This window comes from Carassius carassius, chromosome 6 (genome assembly GCF_963082965.1).
Source record: "Carassius carassius chromosome 6, fCarCar2.1, whole genome shotgun sequence".
NCBI lineage: Eukaryota > Metazoa > Chordata > Actinopteri > Cypriniformes > Cyprinidae > Carassius > Carassius carassius.
In genome coordinates this window covers 8,807,835-8,829,865 of record NC_081760.1, presented here as the reverse complement: position 1 = coordinate 8,829,865, position 22,031 = coordinate 8,807,835, and the positions used below count along the sequence as shown (strand labels likewise).

Below are 22,031 nucleotides of genomic sequence, written 5' to 3'. Positions count from 1 at the left end.
CTGCGTCCGACCACCTGAACGGAGTACTGGGAGAGGTCAAGGCTGAGGTGAGGCTAGTTGGCTGAAATTGCGAATGAAACGCCGATAGAAATTGGCGAACCCCAGAAACCGCTGTAGGGCCTTACGGGAATCTGGAGATGGCCAATCTATCACAGCCTTAACTTTGTCAGGGTCCATACGTATTCCCTCGGACGAGACGATATACCCTAGGAAAGGAACAGACTGTGCATGGAATATGCATTTCTCCGCCTTGACAAAAAGCCCATTCTCAAGTAACCTCTGGAGCACTCGTCTGACGTGTTGAACGTGTTCCTGGAGAGATGAAGAAAAAATCAGTATGTCATCCAGGTAAACATATATAAACTGATCTACCATATCTCTCAACACGTCATTAACGAGTGCTTGGAAAACCCCTGGTGAGTTGGAGAGCCCGAACGGCATCACCAAGTATTCAAAGTTCCCTCTGGGGGTATTAAAGGCGGTTTTCCATTCATCCCCCTTCCTGATGCGGACCAAATGATAAGCATTACGTAAATCCAATTTTGTGAATACGGATGCTCCCTGTAACCTCTCGAAAGCTGAAGACATAAGTGGTAACGGATAAGTGTTCTTTATCGTAATGTTGTTCAGCTCTCAGTAATCAATCGCAAAAAGGTCGCAGAGAACCATCCTTCTTACCCACAAAAAAGAATCCTGCCCCTGCTGGAGAAGATGAAGGACGGATGATCCCAGATGCTAAGGAATCAGAAATGTATTTCTACATGGCCTCCCTCTCAGGAATAGAAAGAGAGTATAACTAGCCTTTAGGCGGAGACTTACCTGGCACTAAATCTATGGCACAGTCGTAGGGACGATGCGGAGGAAGAGAAGCAGCACGGGACTTACTGAACACCTCCTTCAGGTCCAGATACTCTACGGGCACGTTTGGCAAAACCATATTCTCCTTCTGAAAGACAGAAACAGGGACAACAGGACAAGCAGAAACCAGACAAGACTCATGACAACTTTCACTCCACAATGTGACTGTGTTGGAACCCCACTCCACTCGTGGATTATGTTTTATTAACCAAGGGTAACCTAACACAATGGGAGCTACAGGGGAGTCCATGAGGAAAAAGGATATGGTTTCACAATGATTGCCAGAGGTGAGCAGAGTGATGGGTTCTGTGTAGTGTGTGACGTGAGGCAGTTCCTGGCCGTTGAGTGCGGTGACATGGATGGGAAGAGACACAGGCCGGACAGGAATGTTCAGGTGACGTGCAAGGAGTGAGTCGATGAAATTACCTTCGGCTCTGGAGTCCAAAAGGGAGTGACAGTAGTGAGTGTGATTCTCCCACCGCAGTTTCACCGGAAGGAGAGTCGATTATGTTGTTGAGGACTTCCCAGCGGAGATCCCACCCGATAGTAGCCTCAAGTTTACTACCGGGCTGGCTCTTTTACCGGGCAGGTGAAGATGGTATGTCCTGAGCCTCCGCAGTACAGGCATAGTCCTTGGGACCTCCGCCGTTCTCTCTCCCTCCGGGACAGCTGAGCTCTACCCACCTGCATGGGTTCGTGGTCATCGACGGGACCGACCACGTTCTCTCGACTCGAGTGCCCCCTGTCCGGAGAGATGGTATGGTGCTTAGGACTGGTCTGATGACCCAGGCGATTAATCCGGGCATCAACTCGTAAGGCTAAGTCAATAAGACCGTTTAGTGTGGGGGGCAGCTCGAGGAGGTAGATCTCCATTTGAACACGGTCGGCCAGCCCATGCAGGAATTGATCCCACTGCGCCGCCTCGTTCCACTGGCACGCGGCTGCCAGGGTGCGGAACTGAATGGAGTAATCCATGACCGAAGAGGTTCCCTGATGTAAGTCTGAGAGCTGGTGAGCAGCTTCCCTGCCAGCCGTGGCTCGATCGAATACCCTCCTCATTTCCTCCGAGAGGGAGTGGAATGAGGCGCAACACGGATGTTGATTTTCCCACACCGCCGTCCCGCATAGTGCGGTGGAACATTTATTTAGAAAAGTTCTGCAGAAAGCTGGCTCACCGGAGTAGTTTTCTGGCGCCGGAAGTCGCGGCTCTGGCCGGAAGTGGTCCTGGGGGGTCTCCCGGGGGACGGGGGCGCAGGCGGTGCGATGGGCGCAGTGGGAGAAGTGAGCTGATGGATCTGCTGGGTGAGCTCGGACACCTGTGCCAACAGCGCTTGGATAGCGCGTCCGGTGTTAGAGATATTCTCCTGCTGCTGATCCATGCGTTTGACACTGTGGTGCATAAAGTCTTTTAGAGTGTTAGTGCTCACTGCTTCCATGATGGTGAGAATGTTCTGTGACGACTGGGTGAAGGAGGAGCTGGAAACAAGTGCAAGTTAAACTGTTTAATGAATATGAAACAGACAAACAAGGGTACAACACGATGCTGGGAAGACGACAATCCAAGACGGCGGTGAAGCGGTGAGGAATCCGGATGGTGACGGTGAGAAGGCAGCAGGAGAGGATGGCACAGGAACTGCGGGGAATCGAGCCGAAGGTAAGTCGTGATGCTTTGTGGAAGTGCGGAGAGTGGATGAGGTTCCGGGGGAAGACACGGACATCCAACGCAAACAACACAGAAGCAAGAGACAGAGATCAGACATGAAACAACGTTCTCACAAACACAAGACTTGAGACAAGCCAATATATAGGGAGTGTGTAATGAGTGACAGCTGCTGCTGATGACAATTAACGGAGACGCCCACAAACTAATCAGTGCAGACGCGAAACACACAGACTTCACCACAAAGTGCAAAACCCAGAGATCACGGTTTACCAACTGTGACAAAGACACAAAAGGTCATTGCAAAAGAGGCTGGCTGTTCACAGAGCTCTGTGTCCAAGCACATTAATAGGGAGGTGAAGGGAAGGAAAAGATGTGGTAAAAAAAGTGTACAAGCAATAGTTATAACCGCACCCTAGAGAGCATTGTGAAACAAATCCCATTCAAAAATGTGGGGGAGATTCACAAAGAGTGGACTGCAGCTGGAGCCAGTGCTTCAATGACCACTACCCACAGACGTATGCTAGACATGGGTTTCAGCTGTTGCATTCTTTGTGTCAAGCCACTCTTAAACAACAGACAGCGTCAGAAATGTCTCGCTTGGGCTAAAGGCAAAAAGGACTGGACTGCTGCTGAGTGGTCCAAAGTTATGTTCTCTGATGAGAGTAAATTTTGCATTTCCTTTGGAAATCAGGGTCCCAGAGTCTGGAGGAAGAGAGGAGAGGCACACAATCCACGTCACTTGAGGTCCAGTGTAAAGTTTCCACAGTCAGTGATGGTTTGCGGTGCCATGTCATGTGCTGGTGTTGGTCCACTGTGTTTTCTGAGGTCCAAGGTCAACACAGCCATATTACCATATTACGCATTGCTGCAGTAATTCAGGCAAAAGGAGCCCCAACTAAGTATTAAGTGCTGTACATGCTCATACTTTTCATGTTCATACTTTTCAGTTGGCCAAAATTTCTAAAAATCATTCCTTTGTATTGGTCTTAAGTAATATTCTAATTTTCTGAGATTCTGAATTTGGGATTTTCCTTTGTTGTCAGTTATAATCATCAAAATTAAAAGAAATAAACATTTGAAATATATCAGTCAGTGTGTAATTAATGAATATAACATAAAAGTTTCACTTTTTGAATGGAATTAGTGAAATAAATCAACTTTTTGATGATATTCTAATTATATGACCAGCACCAGTATATATATATATGTGTGTGTGTGTGTGTGTGTGTGTGTGTGTGTGTGTGTGTGTGTTACAGTATAAATTAAAATTTAATCTTGGATATCCATTTTGAATTGTACTGAATATGAAAATTATTCTTAAATTTAAACAACGCCACAGCGGAACAACTGCGCACCTTGAGCGAAACATACTAACATTTTTGCTTCCAAATGAATCAGAGTTCTTAAATGAATCAACTGTGTGAATGATGCAGTGACTCACTTATATAATAAGTCACTTGGTTCATTACTGAATGAATCAGCAATGACTCGCTAATAAAAGGCAGTCTGCTGGCATAATAATGTAACCTGCAGAAATTTAGTAAAATTATTTACAACCCGAATTCCGGAAAAGTTGGGACGTTTTTTAAATTTTAATAAAATGAAAACTAAAAGACTTTCAAATCACATGAGCCAATATTTTATTCACAATAGAACATAGATAACATAGCAAATGTTTAAACCGAGAAAGTTTACAATTTTATGCACAAAATGAGCTCATTTCAATTTTGATTTCTGCTACAGGTCTCAAAATAGTTGGGACGGGGCATGTTTACCATGGTGTAGCATCTCCTTTTCTTTTCAAAACAGTTTGAAGACGTCTGGGCATTGAGGCTATGAGTTGCTGGAGTTTTGCTGTTGGAATTTGGTCCCATTCTTGCCTTATATAGATTTCCAGCTGCTGAAGAGTTCGTGGTCGTCTTTGACGTATTTTTCGTTTAATGATGCGCCAAATGTTCTCTATAGGTGAAAGATCTGGACTGCAGGCAGGCCAGGTTAGCACCCGGACTCTTCTACGACGAAGCCATGCTGTTGTTATAGCTGCAGTATGTGGTTTTGCATTGTCCTGCTGAAATAAACAAGGCCTTCCCTGAAATAGACATTGTTTGGAGGGAAGCATATGTTGCTCTAACACCTTTATATACCTTTCAGCATTCACAGAGCCTTCCAAAACATGCAAGCTGCCCATACCGTATGCACTTATGCACCCCCATACCATCAGAGATGCTGGCTTTTGAACTGAACGCTGATAACATGCTGGAAGGTCTCCCTCCTCTTTAGCCCGGAGGACACGCCGTCCGTGATTTCCAACAAGAATGTCCAATTTGGACTCGTCTGACCATAAAACACTATTCCACTTTGAAATAGTCCATTTTAAATGAGCCTTGGCCCACAGGACACGACGGCGCTTTTGGACCATGTTCACATATGGCTTCCTTTTTGCATGATAGAGCTTTAGTTGGCATCTGCTGATGGCACGGCGGATTGTGTTTACCGACAGTGGTTTCTGAAAGTATTCCTGGGCCCATTTAGTAATGTCATTGACACAATCATGCCGATGAGTGATGCAGTGTCGTCTGAGAGCCCGAAGACCACGGGCATCCAATAAAGGTCTCCGGCCTTGTCCCTTACGCACAGAGATTTCTCCAGTTTCTCTGAATCTTTTGATGATGTTATGCACTGTAGATGATGAGATTTGCAAAGCCTTTGCAATTTGACGTTGAGGAACATTGTTTTTAAAGTTTTCCACAATTTTTTTACGCAGTCTTTCACAGATTGGAGAGCCTCTGCCCATCTTTACTTCTGAGAGACTCTGCTTCTCTAAGACAAAGCTTTTATAGCTAATCATGTTACAGACCTGATATCAATTAACTTAATTAATCACTAGATGTTCTCCCAGCTGAATCTTTTCAAAACTGCTTGCTTTTTTAGCCATTTGTTGCCCCCGTGCTAACTTTTTTGAGACCTGTAGCAGGCATTAAATTTTAAATGAGCTAATTAAGTGGATAAAAGTGTAAAATTTCTCAGTTTAAACATTTGCTACGTTATCTATGTTCTATTGTGAATAAAATATTGGCTCATGTGATTTGAAATTCCTTTAGTTTTCATTTTATTAAAATTTAAAAAACGTCCCAACTTTTCCGGAATTCGGGTTGTAATTCTTTAGCATATACAGTACATTATATACTGTGTGTGTGTGTGTGTGTGTGTGTCTGTATATATATATATATATATATATATAATTACCTGCTCCTAAACACGTCTTTAAAAAAAAAAAAAAGATTTAATAATGATAGTCAAAGCATTGGCTGGTTTGTGAGACTAACAGCGTCTCTAATAGTCTAATGAGAGCGAGGGGGCAGGCTGTTTTGTTGACTAAGGACAGAAGATAGCACCAACATTTCATGTGAGCTTTTGCTATGCAAGAATAATTCCTAGTAGTGCTGGTACTGAATGTGTACTGGCTCACTTTGAACATTGGGTTATTCAGATCACTGTATTGAATTCTTTACTGCACCAATTCATAGATGTTTCTTTAAGAATTAGGAAATACAAATTATCCTATCTTATCAAACTGTAAAACCCTTTTGGTTCTTATTGGAATTTTTATTTTTAAGATGTGAATAAACTGTGGGTTCCAGTGTTATTTAAATATTATTTATATACTATTATAGTATTTATTAATATTTTAAATTAGTTGTATTTTAATATTTTCTGTTTGAATTTTAATTATAATTTTTTTTATTAATTTCGGTATGTGCTTTTATCCTTTTATTAGTTTTAGTTTTTTAATATTTAAAATATTTAATATTTTAATTTTTTAGTAACATTTTATATCACTTAGTTGTTTATCTAATGTTTATATTGTAACGGGAGGAGCCAACCACAGACACAGTGGGCGTGGCGTCAGGCCTAGGAGAGGCTTTTATTAACAGAAAATAAAACAAAGGAGGGGATAAACGTGGCCAAAGGGGGAGAGTCTCCGAAATAAGCAGGGGATTTGGTGTCCTCGTCGTGCTGCAGAGATTGTGTGAGTCGGGCATTGTTCATGGAGGAAGGGTCCAGGTAAGGGGTAGAGTCCGGCGTTCATACGCGCTCCCCTCTTTGGTCCGGGGCGCGAGGGGCAGTGGTTTCTTCTAGTGGCCGCATCCTGCTTGTCGGCCACGGCGATTGCAGGGGATGGATGGCCCGGCGGCAGTGTTGGGGAGTAACTAGTTACATGTAACGGCGTTACGTAATTTAATTACAAAATTATTGTAACTGTAATTAGTTACAGTTACTACGAAAAAATGAGTAATTAAATTACAGTTACTTATGAAATTTTTAACGATTACAAAGGGGATTACAATTGAATATTTACACACATCCACATACAGATTTAACTGATTTCTTTCCCAAATTGCACTGACTATTCTGAGACATACCGCCCTAATAATTTCCGGGAGGACTGGACACCGGGAGAACCGGACAATTCCCGGTGTCCTGGCAGCCGATTTTGCCCCACTATTTAATATCATTATTGTATAATTGCCTGCCGTATGTACTAAAGCGATCATTTGCGAATCCGCCATTTGATAATTAAATCTCTAATAAGTCATGAAGTGTAAGTCATGACTCGCGCGCTCTCCGCGCCTCCGCCAAACGGTTCAGTCTGGATCAGACTCCGAGTAATCAATGCGAGAGAGAGAGAATAGAGTGGAGTGTGGAAGCGCACAGCTGGAGCAGAGAAGCAGAACTACTGTTCAGGGTTTCAGGTCGGTTTCATCTGTAAAGATGCTTTTTTGTCTTTGTTTTTTTATTTATTTTTTATTCAAGCAGCAGCACGTTGCTCATCAGTCATCACTCAAAATACTATATAAAGGACATCATTATTATCAGTTGTAATGTTACAGTAGGAATTTAGCTGAAAGAAAATCCGATTTTTTCATAGGTTTAGGGGGAGCTACGACAGACAACAACACAACCCTTACGAAAATTAACATTTTAATATTTAACTATAAATCCAGAGAAAATGGTTACTATTGTTTAACTGTGGTAACCAAAAATGTAAAATTATTTTACAAATGTATTTATTTAAAAACAAAAACAAAACAAGGTTATTTTACTTTTATATAGGCTAATAAAAGCATGTTTAACTTTTGTAAGGGAAAAACATGACTCATGTACAGTATTAGGATTTTTCTATAAAGATATTGTATTGTAGAGTATTGTATTGTAAAGTATAGTTTTGTTCAATCTTGAGTATTAAAGTCATGAGAGAGATGGATAACAGGGCAAAATAAAGAGACTGAAGAGAAAAATGGATGTGAAGGTGCAGTTCAGGAGAGAACTTTTAATTATTTTGCATGTCCCCAAATTAAAGATTTAAACCTTTTTTATGTCAGGTCCATACAAAAAAAATAGTTTTGTCCATGAATTTGTTTGTATGAGTTTGAATTTTCCAGTCTGAATTTTTTTCCCAGTCCGCCCCTCCTGTAAATTAATGGCAAAGACATGGTTTCATTTACTACACATAGGCCTACTGAAGCTCGCAGTGTTTTCAACCTCTGCCATCTCAATATAGGAGTACACGAGCACATAAACAATTTCTAGAACTGCTCTGTGTCACTTCATGTGCATTTTACTTATTTTGAGAAAACTATCATCATATACAAAGAGACAGCAGTTTAAAAAAACACCAATGTTTCAGGAGTTTAGTACACAGAATACGTCACACTCTTATTAGATAACTGTATTTAAGTTGATGTATATGCTTTTATGTATTATTCTTTAATTTTCACAAATTTAGAAAAGTAATCAAAAAGTACTCAAAAGTAATTAGTTACATTACTTTAATAAAGTAATTGAAAAAGTTACACTACTATTACATTTTAAACAAGGTAACTTGTAATCTGTAACCTATTACATTTCCAAAGTAACCTTCCCAACACTACCCGGCGGCCCTGTAAACGGGTGCGGTTCTCGTCTGGAACACGGGTCCGGCGGCTCACGTCTCTGGGTGCGCGGGAATCCCTCAACACACCCTTCCTGGACCCAAGAGGACACCAGTGTGCATGCACGGGGAAGAGACCTGTCTCTCGAGGAGAGGCACGTTGGGCTTTTAAACAGCGGCGGTGATGAGGCTCCATTTCCATCAGGTGTGCCCCATCACACGCCGCCAGCCCTGGCTCGTCCAGCGCCTTTCCTCTCTCACACACCCGCTCCTGTCGGGAGCCTGGTGAAGGGCAGCGATTTATGACAGGGTGCCGATGATAACCAGGGAGGAGGCAGCTGACTCGTCACAATATTTTATTTCAGTTTTATTTCAATTAACAACAATGATTTTTAGTTGTTTTAGTTTTAGTAGCAACATTACCAAAAGTATGCGTTCCCCTGAGAAGCTTTGCATTCTCCTGCAAAAGCAGTTTGCTCTCTTGCAATACATTTGCGCACTCTCAAAGAATTGTTCCCCCAAAATCATAGCTTTTTCTCACAAAAGTATTGCATTCTCTTGCGAAACATTTACATTATCTTGCAAAATGATTGTGTTCCCCAAAATCTTTGCATTCTCTCGCATAAGTATTACGCTCTCTTGCAAAAGTACTGCATTCAATTTACGTTATCTCACAAAATGATTGTGTTCCTAAAAATCTTTGCATTCTCTCTCAAAAGTATTGTGTTCTGTTGTAAAACATTTGTGTTTTCTCGCAAAAGTATTGCATTCCCCCAAGAAACTTTGCATTTCCCTAGTAATGATTGTAGTACAGTGCCATTTTGCTTCATGACCTGACGACAGGTCTTCCACTCTCTCTCTCTCTCTTTCTCTCTCTCTCTCTCTTTCTCACTCTCTCTTTCGCAGTCTGTCTGAATTATTTACTCACTGTTATTGAGAGGATTTTTACTCTAGAACAAATCTGAGGAAACCAGACCACATTCATGTTCTGACACTGCATGAATGCGTGTTTCTCTGAATATATTCTTATTCATACAAATATGCATCTGTTGTAGTACTATTGTAGTTTGTTCTTTTTATTTACTCTCATTACTTAAGGAACGGTTCAAAAATTTTACATCCTTATCATTTTCTCACCCATAGGAGAGTAATTAAATTCATCCTCAGTTTCAACAAACTCTTTACTTTCTATTTGCACTTCATACAATCTCTAATGCACTTTTGATAGGATTACGAAATGTGTGTGTGGGTGTGTTCTGTGTCTAATGGGTGTACGTATGACAGATGTGATCACTATCCGCTTGCCCAATCTCATCCATCAGCCCCCTCTAGCCTGACCCCTGAGTGCCAGAGCAAGTTTAAGGGTCGTTCCTTTGTCCTTCCATCCAATAATGAAAGGTGCATATACTGTATGTGTGCGACATCCAAAACCTTTGGATCCACATTAGGAGTGTTACTGCAATGCAGCATGATGTATTGGAGCACAAAGTATATGTGATATCTTGCTTTTCTGGGTTTATATGCAGGTTTGCATCAACAAAACACTGAAGTGTGGTTAAATCCCCCTCTATGCATCGTGACTTACTGCAGCAAGGAAAGTAGCCATAGTAAGCACTTTTATAAACTATTGTAAGGCACACACACACATTTGAAACAGCTTTACTGCATCAGTTTGAGTTGGGTTTTTATTTAGAGAACTTATAGGATATGTTTGACAACCTCAACTCAATTTTAAAAGCCTAGGATATAAAAAATATTGAAGTATATTGTATTGCGTTTTTAATGTAATATCATGTTTGTATGCAAAGTCACATCAGGCAAGAGTCTAGGGCTGCCAAGAATCTGGTGATATGATACGTATCACGATACAGGGATTACGATATGTTGCGATACATTGCAATACTGTAAGCAAGGCGATATATTGGGATATTTCTTATTTTAGGAATAGTATATATTGTAAGAAAGTCGTCATCAAGAATTGAACCACTTTTTGTGCAGTACACTGTAAAAAAAATTCCGTAAAAAAACGGAAAATGTACTGGCAGAAAATTACCGGGACATTATCTGTTAAATTTACAGACACTTCCTTCAACATTAAAATGGAAAATTCTGTAGATTAACTTTTTTCTTCCGTACCATAAATGGAAAATCCGTTATACAGAGATTTTAAAAATATTATAGCATACTGTAGGCCTATCTTTTGTAGCAAATAAATCCAGCACAATATGTACAAATTGAACATGGTTTATTTTTACCTCATGTAAACATTCTTAAAAATGCATTCAGTAGCTTTTATTTGCCTTAAACAGGTGAAGACAAAAAAATATTATGACATCAATTAATTTAACAATGTGAAAATCATTGAAAATGCTTGTATTATAAAACACTTTTTAGTTTTAAACAGCAACATGCAGAAAAAAGAAAACATGAGCAGGTACTTGTACAATATTGGTGTTGCACAAAGATAAACATTTTCAAATACATGGGGTAAAAATTAATACAAAGACAGGGCTGTCATTATTGACAATTGCTACAAACTTATAGCCAATAGTCAAGTGAAAATAAAACATTTTCCTATAGAGCACAGCATTATTTAAAAGCAAAAAATGTGAATTCTGTCATCAAATACTCTCCCTCATCCCATTCCAAATCCATACGATTTCCATTTATCTTTGAAACACAAATGAAGAGTATTTTTCATGAAATCTCTGTGCTTTCTGTCCCTCCATTGACAGCCTATGCAACTAACATTTCAAGGTCCAATACAGTATAGCTGTCAGAGTTCATTAAAAAGATCTTCATGTGTTCCAAAAATTAACAAAAGTTTAACAGGATTGGAATGAGATTTTTCATGCTTTTAGTATCTCTTGCCATGTGCCCGTTTGAGGAAACTACTTTTTTTTTCTTTTGCTGCATGATTTTGAAAAAATAAATCATATTTACATGGAATCTAGAAGTAGTTCATACATGAGTCTTGGAAGCGTAGATTCCCATCATCTGAACCTTTGACGCTCATTCAGGATTTCTTCACAGGAAGATTGTTAATGACAAGAAATTAAAATGAATGAAAGTGAAGTACAGAGTAACGTGCAGAACAGGTTGAGATTGAATTATCAAGTACCAGTTTAAACATTGCTTATAAAATGCTAAACTTGCATTTCCAGTGGTCTCCAATTGCATCGGTCCCGTGATCTTGTCAAGAATGTTTTATGATATACTTAAAGAGATAGTTCACCCAAAAATGAAAACTGTAATTAATCACTCATCTTTATGTCATTCTAAACCTATAAGTCATTCAATTATCTTCAGAACACAAATTAAGATATTTATGATGAAATCTGATCTGTGCTATGACCCATGGCGATTGTGTGTGGTGCTGTTGACGTAGACCCTGCATGCGCTGCACCTTGTTTACAGGCAAACTGATGCACACGCATCCATAGTGGTACTTTGCAGACTCTCCCAGGAGAGAAGAATTAATTGAATAAAGTTGCTTTAAAGTTGCTTTGCACACAAAAAGTATTCTTTTCGTAAAATTAGTTGAACTACTGAGGTCACATGCCCCATTTTCACAATGTCCTTATACTACATTTCTGTGCCCTGATTGTGGTAGGGCCCTTGTGGTCTATGGAGGGTCAGAAAGCTCTCAGATTCCATCAAAAATATCTTAATTTGTGTTCTGAAGATGAACGAAGGTCTTACAGGTTTGGAACAACATGAGGGTGAGTGAGTGATTAATGATAGAATTTTCGTTTTTGAGTGAACTAACCCTTTGATTATTTTCTACTAAAATGGCAACATAACAAAATGCTTTATAAACAGTTTCATTAGATATGTTCCTTACATTTGTATGAATTCCAGTGTAGGTGCCATTCTCCTCTAGATGGTTTATGTTTATAATAAAACAAAGAGAATGTGTAGCTCGGCCACAATGGGGGAAGAAATGGTAACTTGTATGACAGCAATCTGGAATCACCAATAACAATAAACAAAGAAATTATTAACAACACATTATAAATTCAGAAAGCCACTCCAGGGAACTACACTAACCTTTTCCACTGGTGGCACTTGCGCGACTAACTTTTTCAGTTACTGGCGCAAAACATGATTTGGTCGCACACATTTTTTATAGTAAGCCACTCTGGATAATAATGAAACTATATTGCATACAGATTTGCTTTTTATTTTACTTGCTATCTTTTAAACCACATGCCTTCTTGTTTTATTTCTTTCAGTACACACAGTGTATTGCTCTGTCTTGGTACCTTAACCCAGGGCCACAGCTGGGGTTAGAGGGGCCCTGGTGCAGGTTGTACCAGTGGGCCCTGTTTGAAATGGTTTAATATTTACTGTATGTTTTTTACGTTTGTAGGTGTCCAGAAACTAATTAAAAATAGCACTGCGTAGTCTTCACTGTAAAATAAAATACACAGTCAAACCAAAATTTATTCAGACACCTTCAACATTTCTCACATTATCAAAGTTTATTTGCTATAGTTTAGAAATTGGTAATAAAATATGACAAGAACTCAGAGTTAAACTGTGTCAGAACAAATTCCTCTTGATAATGTCAGATACGTAACTTTGATAGAAAGATATGTAATGAAATCGACCAAAACTTCAGTCAACTGTCAGTATGACAATATTTACACAACTATCAATACTTTGTTGAACAATTACAAAGCAAGCAATGCTTAATTTTGTTCAGTCTATGGTGTGAAAAGGTTGCATTAGCAATTAAAGAAAGAAACACTTAAGCAAAACATGGTCAGGTCCCTAATTTATAATTTTTTTTATTTTTTTAATAAATTTCACTGGTAGTCTACAGTATGAAGAATTTTTGGGTATAATATTTCACAATTCACTGTATTTTGCTATACTCACTTACATAAATGAACTAGTGTCCTGCACCCACCAGTAAAACAATATAATCAATTATATTTTTGGTTTGACTGTGGATAAATTATTGTTAAAACTACAAAGTAATTCAATCAAGAGCAGTGAGCTATTTACTTTCATTTTTATACATTAAAGACACTAACAGCAGAGTTAGTAAATTAGGCGCGGACACTTTAAGAGACAATGCATCCGTTATAATGATACACATCCGATTTCTTTCTCTACTCTTTACTTTCACTTAAGACATAACCACAGACTTTTAGAACACACTTTCCAAGACAGGTATTTTGACATATTTAGTATGTATTTGTCGGTACAAAAGCAAGAAAACTTTGAGACGCGTCTCTCTGTGCGCCCTGAACACCAGAACACCGCGGTGCTGAATTAAGCTCTTTCACATCCTTTTCTGTTTGTTTAAACTGCGATTTTTTTATTTGTTTGTTCAGGTGCAGGAGGAAGCAAACTTCCTGAAAGAGAGCTCGGTTCAGTGTTACTGTTTGTAAGATGCGGCTCTCTCGTGCGCACAGAACAGAGCACGCGAGTAACCAGCTACTCAGTTGAGCTTTCCCGCAGGGGCTGAAGCCAACTTGATGCATTGAATGCTCAGAGCATGTTATAAAACGTATTATTAAAATACACATTTCTGTTTTAATAAATACTCATAGTAAATCATAGCATATTGCCTAAAACATAAGGTAGGTACAAAAATAATCAGTGATACATTTGCGACCTCAAAAAAATTAGGGTCGCAATGTCATTTCAAAAGGTTGCATATGCGACCATTTTGGTCGCAGTGTAGTTCCCTGCACTCCAAACATTTGATTAAATCTTTCCTACACAAACAACTTCATTAACCAAGTTAACTCAATGACTAATTGTTTGTCAGTGTTGAACATCCCTAATGGTAAATAAATATGGAAGCATATAGGTAGCAAAATTCTATTTGAAATATGCAAAATGGCAATGCAATACAAAAAATTGAAATGTAGTTCTGTTTTTTTATTTACATTTGCCATTTTCTACATTAGTTTTAATATGCAAATTAAAAATTTTAACGCTTTTTAATTTGCAAAATAACAGTGAAAATGCATTACCCAAATTGATTAGATATGTTTAACATGTCCAAGCAAAAACTGTAGCAAAATTATTTTTAATTGCGGTTTTTCCTAAATGCATTTAGACTTGGGGGTAGGACACTTGGGATTGCATTTTCATCATAATACCTCGTGATAATAGTAGCAAAAATGCAGTGAGAATTTCAGAATGCATTTTGAGACAAATGTGCAGCAAAATGCTTTAAATCTTTTATTTTTCTTAAATTCATTGACTTTTATATATAAGACGTTTCAATAGCATTTTTATTTAATACCCTGCGATGAATTTAGTTTAAGTCAGTGTGGAAAGCGTTTGGTTGACTGAATATTGACCTATTGTGCATCCTGTTGCCAAGCCCCACATTGCACCCCAAATCTTCACAGACTTTGGAAAATTAACTGTGGACTTCAAGCAACTTGGACAATGAGCTTCTCCACCCTTCTTCAAACCTACCTTGGTTTCCAAATGAAATACAAAACTTCCACATTTATTCCTTCCACTCAACTTCCTGTTAACATGCTTGGATACAGCACTCTGTGAACAGCCAGGTTCTTTGGCAATGAATGTTTATGGCTTACCCACCTTGTTAAGGGGGTCAATGATTGTCTTCTGGACAATTGTTAGATCAGCAGTCTTCCCCATGATTGTGTAGCCTAGTGAACCAAACTGAGAGACCATTTTGAAGGCTCAGGAAACCTTTGCAGGTGTTTTGAGTTGATTAGCTGATTGGCATGTCACCATATTCTAATTTGTTGAGATGTTTGTGATTTGGTGGGTTTTTGTTAAATGTGAGCCAAAATCATCATAATTAAAAGAACCAAAGACTTAAACTACTTCAGTCTGTGTGCATTGAATTCATTTAATACACAAGTGTCACAATTTGAGTTGAATTAGTGAAATAAATGAACTTTTCCACAACATTCAAATTTATTGAGATGCACCTTTATGTGCTTCAAAGCTAACTGACGTAGACACTTGTTATTTTAGTATCATTGAGATACAATTATATTTTTTATTAATATTGTAATCAGTATTTGTAATCAGTTCCATTTTTCATTTTCATTTTAGTTAAAAGTTTTGGTAATTGTGTTGTGTGTTTTTGTCATTCCAAGTATTTTTTGTTTAAATATATGTGTGTGTGTGTGTGTGTGTGTGTGTGTGTGTGTGTGTGTGTGTGTGTGTGTGTGTGTGTGTTAGATTATTGGTCTTTGTGGTTACAGGATTGCACTGAGTCATAAGAATCATTTGTCTGGGAATCAACCTGCACTGCATGATCATACAATAAAAAGGCTCTCGATTTCCAACCTTTCAAGTCATAATAAACCTAAACCTAAATGGACAAAGTTACTCTAGTTCAACATAATTCATCAGAGTACACCAGGTCTGTAAAAGGGAAAGCAATATTGCATTATTCATACATAATGAGGGTGGTCCACACGTTTTCTTTCACGCTCTGTAGCTATGAGGCAACAGCAGGTTACTTCAGGGAGGATATCACATGCAGTTACACACTTTCAAACTGAAATAAAGAAATAATGCATGTTGATTTTATAGTTAATGACTGTAGCCCAGTACAAACATACTTCAAAAAGACTGCACATTCTTGACCAGGAGTTTATTGTGTACATGCACTTGACAGTTCTCCTCTACTGATGAAATGTGTCATTGTTACAAAAAAAATTAAAAATTCAGATATATACATTAAATTGCTAAAAATCCCAATAATGAATACTTGACATTACACAGAGAAAATCTTTTTTTAACTAATTTTCCTTAGTTGTTCTAATTATTTAAGTCAAGTAATTAATCTTGTCCGCCATGTTTATTCCCAGCAGAATTTCACTTGCATTTTCGTGTTTGATCTTTTTCTCCTAAAACCTTCTTAGGAGCTCAACATGACAGGCGCAGTTCAGAGGTTCATGTTGCTTTATTACAATTCATAAGTGCGTGTGTGTGTCCGTGTGGCCTAGGGGAGTGAAACTGCTCTTTCCCAGGAAGTTCCAGTGGGAGGTTCCCATGGTAACACGAAAATCGGAAGCTACCATAATTGGTCTCTTTTTTTTTCAGTCTCAGTTTTGTCTGGCTCTTGATCTCAGTCACTTTATCTGTCTTTTCCTCTCTATCTCTTTCTCTCTTTTGTGTCTGTCCCTTCTCTATCCACTGGCCTTCTACTCACCTGTCTTTTAAATAGCAACTAATTCCACACACTTATAATGATTTAACACTTAAAATGACATTTATGTCCCCAGGAAAGGCTTTAATTCTGCGTATAAACACACTTGAGTAAGATCCCCGCAGGCAAAATATGAACGTGTGCATGATGCATCGCACCAGAGGTAATGGCCCTGTAAATTGTATTATATTGCTTCGGTAACCACAAATCATGTCAATTCTGCATGATCATACTACAAAAACAATTAAAATATCACTCATATGATTGATAATGGATACCATAAGCAGATTCATAACAGCTAACCAGATAATTTATAACTAATCAAGCTATATGGTATAATCAATTTTTGAATGGTTTGTCAATAAGTCAACTTTACTGTCTGTCTGTCCATCTATTCTGTCAGTCTTAATATTTATAATGATTTCTTTCTTTTCCATAAATATATATATATATATATATATACAGTACAGACCAAAAGTTTGGACACACCTTCTCATTCAAAGAGTTTTCTTTATTTTCAAGACTATGAAAATTGTAGAGTCACACTGAAGGCATCAAGGGCTATTTGACCAAGAAGGAGAGTGATGGGGTGCTGCGCCAGATGACCTGGCCTCCACAGTCACTGGACCTGAACCCAATCGAGATGGTTTAGGGGTGAGCTGGACCGCAGACAGAAGGCAAAAGGGCCAACAAGTGCTAAGCATCACTCGGGGAACTCCTTCAAGACTGTTGGAAGACCATTTTAGGTGACTACCTCTTGAAGCTCATCAAGAGAATGCCAAGAGTGTGCAAAGCAGTAATCAAAGCAAAAGGTGGCTACTTTGAAGAACCTAGAATATGACATATTTTCAGTTTTTTCACACTTTTTTGTTATGTATATAATTCCATATATAATTCCACATGTGTTAATAAATAGTTTTGATGCCTTCAGTGTAAATCTACAATTTTCATAGTAATGAAAATAAAGAAAACTCTTTGAATGAGAAGATGTGTCCAAACTTTTGGTCTGTACTGTATATATATATATATATATATATATATATATATATATATATATATACATACACACACACACACACACACACACACACACACTGTATATATGTATATATTTTAGTGTATGAAACTCGCTGAGCCCTTGCCTTTCTGCTGTCTTTTACTTCACTTTGCATCAAAAGCCACCAAACTGTTACTAAGCAACCATGGAAACAGTTGTGTATAAAAGATCGTTTTGAGTAATCAGGATAATGAGCATACACGGTGTGTGTTGACAGTACGTACGTTTTGTTTATGTTCGAATTCAGATACAATTCAAGAAGCTAAAAAAAGCCCTTTGCATGTGCTTTACGCAAACACGATCAACCCACATGCAGCGATTACACACTGTCTGCACATGCACACAGTCCTAGTTTTTCCCAGAATCCACTGTCTTAGAAGTGTCAATAAATAATAATGAATACCAAATATGTTTGACCATTTAACTGGATTCATATACACTACATTTAAAAAAGTGTTTTTAAAATTTTCAAAAAGAAGTCACTTATGCTCACCAAGAGCATATTATTTATCCACATTCATATTATTTGATCCAAAAATACAGTAAAAACTGTAATTTTGTCTTTTGTATTTGAATATATTTTAAAATGTAATTTATTCCAGTGAAGGGAAAGCTAAATTTTCAATGTTGAAAAGAATTACGTGACACAATTGTATGAAAAGTTCTGTGCACTATGAAATACGTTTTTCAGTTTGTTCTGTAGCATTCCTGGAGGAATGGGGTTATGACTATATTGCCCTGAACCAAATCATTGTGTTTCTAGCACATTAGGCCCTGGAGATCTCAAAAAATCTCATATCTGTGTTTTCAACCATTACACACTTACGCCTTCTGCACTATTCTATGAAGAAGTCTAGGAGTACATGACTTAGAATTCCACTAATTCATGCTCAGATACATCCATTTCACCACCTGATTTTTTAGCTCTGTGTTAAAAAGGTATTCTATTCTATTCTATTCTATTCTGTGTTATGCTACATTATTCTATTCTATTCTATTAGCTGTTCATGGGGAAATATGGCAGCATTTCTCCAAACATAATGCAGTACGGTATAAGTGTTATGATGCAAGTTATGGGAGCATGAATTAGTATAATTATGTAATGTAATTGTGTCTTTCTCTACTCAACTCTTGTTTTACTCTTCAAAACTAAAAAATCTTACTGGGACCAACATTTTGAACAACTGTACTGTGATTAAAGGCTGAACTGTATTAAAACACAAAAATTTTACTCAAGAAAGATTCTAAAATCAAGAGTAAATGAAAGCCTTTCATTTTAAGACCCTTTCCTTTTTCTTCATGGTTGGTAATATACTTAAAAATTGAATATTATTTTTACTGCTTATTTCAGAAGGTTTTGACACTAAAAACAAATGACTGCTGAATATAAAAGGAATGTTTGAACTCTTGATTTTGTTGTGAGTTGTATTTACCTTAACTAGAGCTCTACGTGGTTTGAGCGTGTCAGCATGCTGGTGATTCTGCTGAACTGCGTCACACTCGGCATGTTCCAGCCCTGCCAAGACCTGGAGTGCAACACTGACAGGTGCAGCATCCTGCAGGTAACACACACTTACATAACACACATGGATTTATTAACTAAAAACATTAATCTCTGTGATTTTACTTTGATTGACTTAGTTGGCAAAAGAGCATTTAAAGACAAAAGTATACAAGTACAAATACAAACAGTGACCTGAAGAATTAGAGATTTAAGCCACATTTAAAATGTTCTATTGGATTAAAGGGTTTATATTATGTTGCTAAAATGAACATTATTTTGTGTATTTGGTGTAATGCAATGTTTTTATGCGGTTTAAGGTTAAAAAAAAATGTTTCCCACATACTGTATATTATTGTTGCTCCTCTATGCCCCGCCTTTCTGAAATGTGTTGATTTTTACAAATCTTATCGTTCTGAAAAGTGAGGTGTATGCTGATTGGCAAACTATCCAGTGCATTGTCATTGGCCGAATACCTCAAGTGACCGAAATGTTACTCCCCTTACCATACTGTGATACCATCTCCTGGTGCGATGAGAAAAAAAACCCATTATTAACGAGGCATTTTTGTGCATCCAGTGGGGACATAATTACTGATTATAATGACTTATACTGTCTTTTTACGCTTTGCGTTGCATATCATGCCACGTAAACATAAAACCATGCCTGCATTTGTGATGAGAGAAACAACAAGCACTACTCTACACTGCTCAAAACTCACGTTTGAATCATCAGTGGCAAATTCTTTAAATATGCAAATGTACTTAGAGGCTGTGAATCAGAATCTAGGCTGTCCTTGAAAAGTTGGAATATCCCCACTCAGGGGCGGAGTGGGACCAAAAAATCTACCGGGAAATTTCGTAAACCACCGGCCCTCGGTGGTCAAAAAAAAAAAATGCTAAAAAATATATACTACTAATGTCATAACTCTTGCAAAATTATTTTAAATATATTAAGAAAGTCACCGCTACTGGTCACGTGGTCTATGGTTAGACTGATTTGTTTAGATCCAGTGAAATTGCTACCTTGACAACGCCACGTGAGAGGCGTTCACACCGCCGCTGACTTGAGCTTCCAAAGTTACCGGAAGTCATTCATTTTCAATGGAAGCTGGCTTCTCTCAGCTGCAAGGAGCGTCAAATTCCTTGACGTTGCGTTTTGAGTGACCAGAGCGTCAATCCGAGAGTTGAAAGTGGCTCAACTTTATGGTAATAATGAGCTATGACGCAGTTCAGCGGCAAAACGCCAGCAACCAATCGGAATATAGACGTCCTTCGCGCTGGCTGATTCCGCAGAAACATACGATGTAAACTTTCGTTCCTACCAAAACATAAGTTCCGAGAAAATGACATGTTTTGTGAATGATTTAGTTAATCATTACTAATCACTTGTAAATTACTTGTAATGGAATTTTCAAAACATACATAAAATGTGAGAATATCACTTGCTAATCATTTATGAATGTTTTTGTAAATTATATAGTTTATCATAAACTAACCACTTATAAATTACTTACAACTGAACTTTTATTATAAAGTGTTACTGATTATTAATTGGCGTTGGCGACGTCATTATAGTATGAATATATATAATACACACACCACTGTCTACCTACCACTAATTAAATTAGTCATTATTATTAAGCTACCAACATTTACTAGCTTGTGCTAGTTCACGGGCGGCTAGCAATAACGTACGTTAATGCTTGAGCGGCGCCACTGTTTTTTCTGTCAATTCACCTGTTGACGCCTGAATAAATCCGTAATTTTTGAGCACTTTGATGCATTCTCCTCCAGCATCCGCTTCTTCTTCATTCTGGCCTTTTCGGCCCTTCCTTTGTCCTTTCTCTTCTTGCCTTCCATGGGGGTATCGTTAAATGTTATGCAACCATGCTAATGATAAATAAAAAATTTATATTATATATGTATATATATATTATAAATAAAAATTTAAATGTAGTCTATAAACAAACTACACCAAGGTCACATGGCTTCAACATTAAGCTTTCAACAAATCTTAAAGTCTTTATTTAAACATTTTTATGAAAGTTTGAGTTGGAATTGTTTGCAAGAGCATGATTGTAAACACAATGAGACTGTAAAAGCAGACTATAGTAGAAGAGTTGACCTGTTCGGTGTGAGGTTTAATGTCCCCGACAGACAACCTCTGTCGTCCCAATTAGCTACAGTACTTGTTAGTTTGTGCCTTTTTCAAGAAAGTAAAAGCTTTTTTTTATTATTATTAGAAGGGGTAAATTATAATAAATTATCATTTATTATTATTATGTCGTAGAATAAAATGTTAAAATTTATTTTGTGAGCTTGTGCTACCCAGACCTGATTTCAAGAATTTAACCAAAAACCCATTAAAAAATATACAGACTTCAGGAGGATGGAACCAGAAGTGCTAAAATGCATGCTAACTTGTTTCTGGGGTTTGTCCTACAAAATAGGTTATCTAGGGTATATTGTTCAGATTAAATACAAATTGGTCAGTATACATATAATATATATAATATAAATCAGTTTTACAGAAGTCTTGTACAGTAAGAACGCACAGGGGCATAGCCATCATTTCAGAGTGACAAAAATGACAAATGTAACACCTTTTTTTTGTCTAAATTACAGGTTTTATTGATGTTTATCATTTATTTGTTTATTTTCTCTTACTTTCAATTAGCCAAGAAATCAAATACACTGCTGAGCAATAACCAATAATTTGTATTCTATAATATTTTCCCCCCTAAATTTTCCTAATGACAATTTTATGATTGGTTTACTACAAACACTTTTTTCAATTTTTATCACAGAATAAGGCATAAAATAAGTTTTAATCGTTTATGTACTGTAATAA

General features: G+C 37.8%; 2 protein-coding genes across 2 annotated transcripts in view; both read left to right on the top strand.

Moving 5' to 3' along the window:
• Window positions 1-22,031, top strand: part of LOC132142351 (mitochondrial dynamics protein MID51-like) — a 135,752-nt gene that overhangs the window by 11,376 nt on the left and 102,345 nt on the right. The window lies entirely within an intron of this gene.
• Window positions 19,133-22,031, top strand: part of LOC132142350 (voltage-dependent T-type calcium channel subunit alpha-1H-like) — a 67,424-nt gene continuing 64,525 nt past the window's right edge. The window contains exon 1 of the mRNA XM_059552150.1: window positions 19,133-19,239. Coding sequence (XP_059408133.1) covers window positions 19,147-19,239 — 93 coding nt within the window. The 5' untranslated portion in view covers window positions 19,133-19,146. The remainder of the gene's footprint in view (window positions 19,240-22,031) is intronic.